The following is a 10,005-nucleotide window of genomic DNA, read 5'->3' as shown; positions in this document are numbered from 1 at the left end:
AGCGGCGGAGGGCACGGGCGCGGCCGAGCTCGTTCATGGCGGCCGGGGTGCGGGGCCGAGGGCACGGGCGGCGGAGCTTGCGGCAGCCGGCGGCCGGGGCCGGGGCGCGGCGCGGCGGGCGAGCAGGGTTGGCTGCTGCTACCGCCGGCGAGGCAACGGCTAGCGGCGACTAGGCGGCGAATGCTCTGGGGCGACAGGCGTGTGGCCGGGGATCGGGACGTGGCGTGCGTAGTATAGACGAACAAGATGGGATCATTTGCTGCGTTGGACGCCTTCAACAAAAGCCAGACACCCATGTCCGTTTTCGCACCCATTGCCATCCCAAACGAACAAAATCCAAATAAAACGGGCGTCCATTTGGGATCATGCGGTGGAGTTGGCCTAACCGCTCGTACCTCGGCTCATCTCCAAGATCGCAGCAACCAAGGAGCATGCACCTGGCTTCACTTCTTTTTTTTTAAAGAAGGATGTACCCCCGACCTCTGCATCTGGACGATGCATGAAGCCATATTATTAATTATTCACAAATACCATACGAGATGATACATCAATAAGCCTGAAGCCACCATCTTAGCAATACCGGTGCTACTCCTATCCCCATGATGAAGGCGTGCCGAACGTCCGAGCCTAATGCCAAACAGACATCGCATCAAAACCTAACATCTAAAGCCTCACGTCCAAGCCACTATCTGGATTGGGTCCCACACCGGTCTGGCACACTCCCAGTGAGCACCACACGCTGCAAGGGTTGTCACCTCCATCTTCCCTCGGTCCATCCTCAGAGCATAACTGATGCACCAACCTTGTCAGGCCTCTCTGTCATCAACGTCACCATGACGCCAGACAGCTTCCTCCTCCTGCGCGAGTCCATCTCCTCGCATCAGACGCCGAGACTCCACAGCTCCACAACGTTGAGAACCGCCACCATCAATGTGGAAAATGAAGCAACGCTCCACCAAAGACGTCGTCCTCCGGTCCCTCGAGCCTGTGTGCATCTCCAGGAATGACGCCCCCAAGAGAGAAACGACATCAGAGAGCCGCCGTCATCTGATCTACCGATCTAGAGTTTCCCCCGAAGATAGCAGAGAGTGGCCTTAAACTTCTCCACGGCGATGCCTTCAGGAAGGGAACGACGCAGACAGCGTCGTCATCGCCAGCCTGGGCAATAGCCAATAGCATGTTTTCACCCGCAAAAAAAAAGTTTTCACCCAGATCTGATCGGAGACCTTCATCTCTCGTGCACAGGCCGCCGCCATCCCTACCGTGATCTCAACGAAGACTTCAAGGAGTGGATTGGCGCCGGGGCGTCGTTGTGACCTAGCTTCACTTCTAAGCAAGGCTAGCAGTTTTCTGGAGTCAGAGCTGCGGTCTAGCTGTGCCCAGAGGATTTCCAGTGCTCAATCTCCTAGTACAATGACTATAAAATGGCATCGAGATTGCTTTCATACCACACTTCATTAAGATCGGGGAACCTGGGGCATCCTTAAATACTGTCATTCCTAGAAGAAGAACGAAGACTTGTCACAAAGGAAGTAAACAAAGTAAGCGCAGTTGTCTATGCGATGCAAGCACCGCACCAGCCCCCTACCCCAGTCCTCCATATGAAAGGGTTGTGACTTCGTAGTTCATACAGTGATGCAACCATAGACCTACCAATGGCCAAGGAAAGCATTCCTCCTCCAAATCTCCATGGCATAAACCCCATCAGAAACTCAAGCAAAAAATTTCCTTGTGGAAGAAAACTTGCGCTGATACTAAGCGCAGTCGTATTCGTCGTTATTTCCTCGACATATTATCCTGAGCATGTTTTCTATGGCGCTAGAGAGCCAGCTCATAATTCTCAGCAGACGGCCATCGCTGGTACACCTCTTGCTCTCTAGCATATACTCCCTCCGTCCCGAATTACTTGTCGCCATCCATTTCTGCGACAAGTAATTCGGGGCGGAGGGAGTATTTATTTACTCGTTATGTTTCATGTAATACCATCAGTTACATTTATGTGCCAGATTTCTCTAGCACTTGTTGGTTATTTTCCATTTTCAGTTTGGAATATGAATGCAGTGAATATAAGATACGAGCTCAATGTCTATATCAAGCTCAAATAGTAGAGTTGGAAGGTTGTGTACATGATTACCAAGCCTGTTTGGTACTACATATATATATACAAATATCAGTTACCAGTTGCAGCGTATATCATGGGATCTTTTTCTCAGTTCTTGCAATGCCCTCCACATCAGATTAGTTTATACATATAAAACAAAATGCAAGATAAATAAACCTTCAAAACATAAGAAGACAAAGTACAGATACAAATAAACAACAGAAAGGAGACCTTTTGCCTCCGAAAAATCAACCCTTTAAAGAGTCTGGGTACTATCAAAAATGCCATACAAGTAGAGGATACATGTAGGGTCCAATTGTCCAAACAGTATGAAGCACAGCGAGCTTTTCTCTCCAACAAATTCATAGTGATTTCACTATTTTTCAGGTGACGAAGATAATGAAATGGACTGCAATCTATTCAATGGAACATGGATCAGGGATTTGGGAGGCCCAATCTACACTAACATGACATGCCCGACGATACCAGATTCAAAGAACTGCGCAAAGTATGGAAAACAAATGGATTATGTAAACTGGAGGTGGAAGCCACACGGCTGTGATATGGCAAGGTTTCAACCTCAGCTATTCTTAAATATTGTCCAAGGGAAGACATTGGCTTTCGTCGGGGATTCAATTGGACGGAACCAGATGGAGTCACTCCTCTGTTTATTGTCTCAGGTGAGTAAGCAGTGTTTAGTTCCGATACATGTTATGAACAATAGCAATGTCCATATTACTTATCGTCACTGATCCTGACATTAACATGCGTATTGTTTAGTTTCACTTTTAAAGTTCTGAACACATATATAGACCCGGTAGGCAGGAACAGGAACAGGAAGTCCAAGAAATGTTCCCGGTTACAGTTGCCAAGAGAGAAAACAAAAGGCTATTGGTTGAGATAATAAAGATCTTAACTGGGCATCATAACTCTGCTGGAGCCTTCACCATGTCAATGGGGTAACCTAAATATTCACATATTTTTATGTAGCTTCATTGATTTGCTCTGAATGTTTAGAACCTACAGTGAGCCATAGTGGTTCAAGGTGCTAATTTATTTACAAGCTAAGCTGAAACCGTGTAACATTTAGTACGTCGGACCTCCATACCTTCATGGGTTTTATGCAACAGTTATTGAGTCATCAACCACTTAGTCTACCTTAATAGTTAATGCTATAGAAATGTACCATAGATACTTACAATATTGTAGCACTTCTACTTCATCTACTTTAAATCTAGAAACACTTCCTATTAGAGTGAGTAATCTGACTGTACAAACTAATGCAGGTAGAAGCTCCAACAAAAGTTCACAGCGACACTAAAGATAAATTTATCACATGGAACTTCAGATCTTATAACTTCACTCTCATGGCACTCTGGACAAAATTTCTAGTAGAAGATTCTCAAAGAGAGATCAACGGGACATTAGTTGAATCGCATGATATGCACTTAGATAAACTTGATGCAAGATTAGCTGCAAACTTGCATGAGATCAATATCTTAGTTGTATCTAGTTCACATTGGTTCTTCAGAACAAATTATCTCTATGAAGATGGGGAACTAATCGGCTGCATATACTGCTCAGAGGATAACATCACAAGTTTCAGCGTCATTTCAGCTATTCAGAGGGTGTTTAGGACGGCTATCAGTAACTTGAATAGCCGCCGAGAATCCAGATTGAAGTTAACAGTGGTGAGGACAGCAACAACGGCACATTTTGAAAATGGCCAGTGGAATACTGGAGGAGCATGCAACAGAACTGAACCAGTGGGAGAAGGAACAGCAATGACCAGTACAATTGAAAGGGAAATAAGAGATGTCCAGGTTGAGGAAGCCAACAGAGCACAAAAGGAGAAAAAACAAAAGGGCGGGATGAATATAGAGATCCTAGATATAACCAAGCTTATGTCTATGAGACCTGATGCACACCCAGGGATTCATTGGAATAATGAGTGGATGAGGGGTTACAGTGATTGTTCGCATTGGTGCCTGCCAGGACCAATTGATATGTGGAATGAGCTATTACTTGCTGTGCTTAACAAATATAAGAAAAACATGGAAGACCAATGATGCAGGAACTTCTGCTAATCCATAAGATCCCGGAGAGTCCCTCTTTTCCTTCTTTTTACTATGCCAAAGTCAAACCTCATTTCTCCGTTTTCTGCAACAGTTTTAGATTCAGAAAAATGATAGATGTGTACTGTGATGACCTGTACACATGATCACTAGTCATGTATGTGGAAAGTTTACGAAGGATAGAACCACAAAATCTACTTACTCCAACATTAATTAATTTTCTTCATCAATTTTTGAAACCACCAGAGTTACGATGTTCAAACATCAATTCTGATCAGTGAGCATATTAGCTATACAATAGGTCAAGATATATTACAAGTACTTAAATTCATCTCCACAAAAACCATTTTTCATAGCCAGTTGACAAGGAGAATACAGTAGTAAATATGCACATGTCAATTAGGGCTAACTAGAAGCATAAGATTTACACACAAGATTCAACTTATGTTTACCTGATGGTGCTATGGCATGTTCAGCCCCTCAAAATTCTAAGGTTGTACATCACTACCAACAGAAACTTGCGGTAATTCCTTGCGCATCAAGTGCTTGCGCTTCTGGAGGCTCAGCCAAACAAGGATACTGTCAGTCTGAACAATGTCGTATCCTGCTTTTATGTACATGTTGAACGGCACTTCATCAGCTGCCCACACTAACAGGTGAGAACCAAAATTCATTGAAAACATTGTGGCCGGGAACATGCCCTTTGTTGGGCAGGACAGGATGCTGAACCACTGCTTCGTGCGAGATTGCCCAGGAAAAGACGAAGAGCACAGAAAGACAAAACCGGAGCATCACTAACTAAAAGAGCTCATAACATACATCGCCATCACCACTGCCAAGTCAGGCAGTAACGCTGGATGACAAACTGCGGAATCAGGAATCGATCCATGGGAGCAGATTAGAAAATACCACTGGCTCTCCGACATTAAGGTGTGTAGCTACACCAGGACAAGGATAGAGTCAGGACAATTTTATTCCATACAGCATCACATCCACAGACAAGATGCCCCTTCTAAGAACACACAAACCTAACATACGAGGAACCGAATCTGTACCCAGAGGCGGAGGACGAAAAAAAAATAAGGTGTGGCGAACTGTCAACTAAAAAAATTTGATGCACAAACATAATAGTCAATTCACACTGCACTGAAGCTTTCAATGGCATCTAGAAGATGCATGCAATGGCAGTGCCATATCCTCCTTCTCAAGGTCTTCCTTAATTATAGCAATATATCAACTTTTGAATATCATTTTTTTCAATGTAATACACCATCAAATTATTTAGCTGTCCGGCACACCTCATACTCATCCCATATATTAAACTGAACACCGGGTCATGTTGTGTTGGTAGCGAAGTCCGTGACGCGTTGGCACGGGTAGTCAGTCTTTTCTTTTTTTGGTGAAAGGGCACCGCTAGTCAGTCATGTACTCTTATATATACTCTCTCCGTCCGAAAAAGCTTGTCCCACAAATGGATATGTCTAGCACCAAGTTAGTGTTAGATACATCCATTTAAGGGACAAACTTTTTTGAACGGAGGGAGTACATATCAAGGAAAAGAATAACCCAAAAAATGCAAATTACACGCACCAGCAAAATTTTCTCCATTCTGTTTTTTTATCGCCAAGTTATGAGAGATCCATCAAGAGCGAGACGCCGAGAGAGTCGATCCGATTGTTGTTCAGCAGAAGCGAGCCAGTTCGAGCACGTCTACGTGTGCATGTGCTAGGCAGCACATCAATCAAGCTGTCTGCTTGTGTGCTTCCATCTAGGTTTGCTTGGGCGAATCGATCTACTGTGGTCTAAAACCAACAAGCAGTACTATATGCTTAAGTATTACCGCCAAGAAAACGTGCATGCTTATATGTATAAAAAAATTTGGTGCTGAATCAAGGTGTGGCGGCCGCCACACCTTGCCCACTGGGCTCCTCCGCCAGTGTCTGTACCCATGCATTCATCCAGGGTTCCAGCAATGAGGGGAATCGGCGGAAATTAGCCAGAGAATTGCGGTCTCTTCTTGCTCCCAGAAGCTAGGATTTCAATTCATTCGAATCAGGATAGCTGATCAAATGTGTAGGGGACTATGTTATACTAGTAAAATTGTATCATTGGTCATGTTGAACATAAAAAGAGGACGGTAATTCCAATCTGAAGGATGCACATGTCACAATTGGCTGAAATCTTTTACTCAGATGATCCATAGTCCATACTTTTAAGGAATCCCTTAACTCTACCCAAATCTTTAATTTGCACATGTGACAATTGGCAACAAATAGCAATCCCAAACAAAAAATGGTTTACTCGAGTCCTCCATAGGTCATAATTCCAGGGAATCCCCTTTCACAATCAACTCAATGTCCAACATGTATGTACAGATTTATCCTATTTTACAAAAATAAACAGGTGGGCAAAATGGTGGTTGGAAAGAGAGCATTATCCGTTACCTCCTCAACGAGGTCTTCACGGTCATGTTGCAGATGTAAGGGAACTCGAGCGGCGGCGTTGGCGTGGGCGGTGCCCCCGGGGCGCCCACCGCGTCCAGCGACACCTCGGCGGTGCACGCCATCTCTCCCTCATCCCCGTCGACCTCGCCCTCCCCCCCTTCTTCCGCGGCGGCGGGCTTGTAGAAACCCACTAGGACGGCAGCGTGGGCGCGAGGCCGCGGCGCTCGTAGAGGTAGCGGCGGATGACGAAGGCGAGGAGCTGGGCGTAGCGCTGCGCGGGGGCCCATCTGACGTCCTCGGAGAAGGAGGAAGCGAGGAGGCGGACGAGCACCTCGGCCTCGGCGTCGTCGGTCGGGGTGAGGGCCCGCACTGTGAGGCTGCCGTGGGGGAAGGTGTGCTCGTAGCGGAAGGCGGCGAGCGCGTCGAGCTGCGAGAGCGCGCTCGGCGAGAGGAAGACGCCGCCGCCGCCGGGGGGCGGGGGGGGGGGGGGGGGGGGGGGAGGGGGAGGAGGAGGCGGCGAGAGGGGTGAGGCGGAGGTGGCGAGGCGAGTGGGTGTGGGAGAAGAGGAGGTGGGTGTGCCTGGAGACGGCGGGGGAGAGGGAGAGGAGGGCGGGCGCGGCCATGGGAGGGAGAGGGAGACGGTGGTTTAGCGGGCAGCGTCGAGAGGAGCGGAAGGTGGGAGGGAGTTTGAGTGATTTTTCTGGTACGTTTTGAACGGCTTTACGTGGATGAACGTCTACTGTGCCGTACTCCCGGCCAGGCTCGCTGGCTAGCCGGTAGCCGCCTGCTCGCGCCAGAGTACATATCCATGCTCCCACACTCCATGCTCCCAACATTTCAATTTTCAACAAATTAATCTAAAATTGAAAAAAGAACAAATTAACATTCACAAGAGATGTCAATATTACCCCTAAATTTTTCAAATCAATTTCAAAACACACATGGAGAAACAAAAAAGTATACAAATCTGGATGTGAATAGTGTGTTTTCTGGTTTTGTCTTTATGTGGCACTTTTTTTACACTATTCATGCAGATTTGTTTTTTTTTCCTCCATGTGTGTTTTGAGTTTAGATTTGCAGATTTTAGGGGTTGTAGAAACATGCCTCATGAACATTCACATTTATTTCTGAAAATTTGTGAAACACTGAAATTTGTTTTTGAATGTTGAGAGCATGGGGGCATTAAAGGTGTAGGAGCACCTGATATATTTCAGTTACAAATTTAACTTGCAGCTAACATAACAAAAAATATTCCATCTGATCCAAAATAAATGGCGTGGTTTTAGTTCAAAATACAAATTCATCATGGCATTAACGAGACCAATTCATAGCACGGTTAAATTAACTGTCATTCATAGCATGATTTGTCTTTTTTCAATCTGTAAGTTGAATTTATAACTACAACATGATTGATATATATATATATATATTATGTTAATATACTCAATTATTTTCAAAAGAAATTAACTTGTAGCATAGATTTTCTATGTTAGTTGTACCGGTTGAAGCATCTCTAACAATGACACTATAACAGGGCATTGAAAACTGCTTTAGGGCACAAAAGATGAGTTTTACGGCATCAATTTTTCTTCTTCTTCAATAGTAGCCCTAAAATAGGGCACCAGTGCTCCAACAGCCGTCCTAAAATAGGGCACTACAATTGCATACATATTGAAACATGTGATATCAAACTCATCCCAAATGAATCGGAAACAAATAATACAAACATAACATCAAATTCATCAATCCACAAAATCAAAATTATTACATAGTTCATCAATCCACAACATCGAATTTAATACACATAACAACAAAGTTCATCATCTATGACATAGTGGTCTTGTTGCCCATGCCATGCCCACAACTCTTCGATGAGATACTTTTGAAGATCTACGTGCCTATCAGAATCTGGAATGCCATGGTACACCTCAAGAAAGCGTCGAATTTGGTCTTCTCTTCTACGCGGCTGCACCGGTTGTCCGATGGTTTCATAGAAGGTGTAATCAAAATCTTTCCCACTCTCATTCTCAATAATAATGTTGTGCATGATCACATAGATTGTGATGATGCACCAAAGAATTTCTTGATCCCCAAACCTAGCCGATCCTCGCACAGTAGCAAATTGGGCTTGCAAAATCCCAAAAGTCCTTTCCACATATTTCCTAGCGGGCGCTTAAGCATTATGGAAGTAGAGTCTTTCTTACCTTGGGGGGTGGGGGTGGGCGTTCACAAAAGTAGTCCATTGTGGTTGAAGCATCTCTAACAACGACACTATAACAGGGCATTGAAAACTGCTTTAGGGCACAAAAGATGAGTTCTACGGCATCAATTTTTCTTCTTCTCCTATAGTAGCCCTAAAATAGGGCACCAGTGCTCCAACAGCCGTCCTAAAATAGGGCACTACAATTGCATACATATTGAAACGTGTGATATCAAACTCATCCCAAATGAATCGGAAACAAATAATACAAACATAACATCAAATTCATCAATCCACAAAATCAAAATTATTACATAGTTCATCAATCCACAACATCGAATTTAATACACATAACAACAAAGTTCATCATCTATGACATAGTGGTCTTGTTGCCCATGCCATGCCCACAACTCTTCGATGAGATACTTTTGAAGATCTGCGTGCCTATCAGAATCTGGAATGCCATGGTACACCTCAAGAAAGCGTCGAATTTGGTCTTCTCTTCTACGCGGCTGCACCGGTTGTCCGATGGTTTCATAGAAGGTGTAATCAAAATCTTTCCCACTCTCATTCTCAATAATAATGTTGTGCATGATCACATAGATTGTGATGATGCACCAAAGAATTTCTTGATCCCCAAACCTAGTCGATCCTCGCAAAATAGCAAATTGGGCTTACGAAATCCCAAAAGTCCTTTCCACATCTTTCCTAGCGGTCGCTTAAGCATTATGGAAGTAGAGTCTTTCTTACCTTGGGAAGGGGGGTGGGGGTGGGCAGGAAATTGGCTTCACAAAAGTAGTCCACTATGGATATATCTCATTTGCAAGGTAATAGTCCATGTTGTATGTGCGGTCATTTGATTGGAAATCCATTGTTGGTGATTCCCCATTGACTAACTTTGCGAAGAGAGGTGGTCGTTGGAGCACATTGATGTCAATGCAAGATCCAGACATCCCAAAAATATGCATGTAAAATCCATGTCTTCTGATGGACCACGGTCTCAAGAATGATGGCTGGATACTTCGTGTCCTTCAAATTGTCCATGCTATGCTGCAAGGTAGTTCTTCCACTTCCAATGCATGCAATCAATGGAGCCAAGCATACTTGAAAATCCACGGGCTTTGTTCATCTCCAAAAGCTTCATCGTGTCCTGAGCATTGGATGCTCTCAAATACTCTGGCCCAA

General features: G+C 44.7%; 1 protein-coding gene and 1 pseudogene across 1 annotated transcript; one reads left to right on the top strand and one right to left on the bottom strand.

Annotated features, from left to right (window-relative positions):
- The first annotated feature begins 1,352 nt into the window (after nt 1–1,352).
- Nucleotides 1,353–4,170, top strand: LOC125537221 (xyloglucan O-acetyltransferase 3-like). The gene is made up of 3 exons (XM_048700527.1): nt 1,353–1,860; nt 2,489–2,781; nt 3,388–4,170. Exons 1-3 carry the CDS (start codon nt 1,656–1,658, stop codon nt 4,168–4,170), a joined length of 1,281 nt encoding a protein of 426 aa, XP_048556484.1. The 5' UTR covers nt 1,353–1,655.
- Nucleotides 4,171–6,340: 2,170 nt separating this feature from the next.
- LOC125538531 lies at nt 6,341–7,372 on the bottom strand (annotated as a pseudogene).
- Nucleotides 7,373–10,005: the final 2,633 nt, after the last annotated feature.

The sequence above is a fragment of the Triticum urartu genome, chromosome 2 (assembly GCF_003073215.2).
Source record: "Triticum urartu cultivar G1812 chromosome 2, Tu2.1, whole genome shotgun sequence".
NCBI classification, from domain to species: Eukaryota; Viridiplantae; Streptophyta; class Magnoliopsida; order Poales; family Poaceae; genus Triticum; species Triticum urartu.
This window is presented reverse-complemented; position numbering and strand designations above follow the sequence as displayed.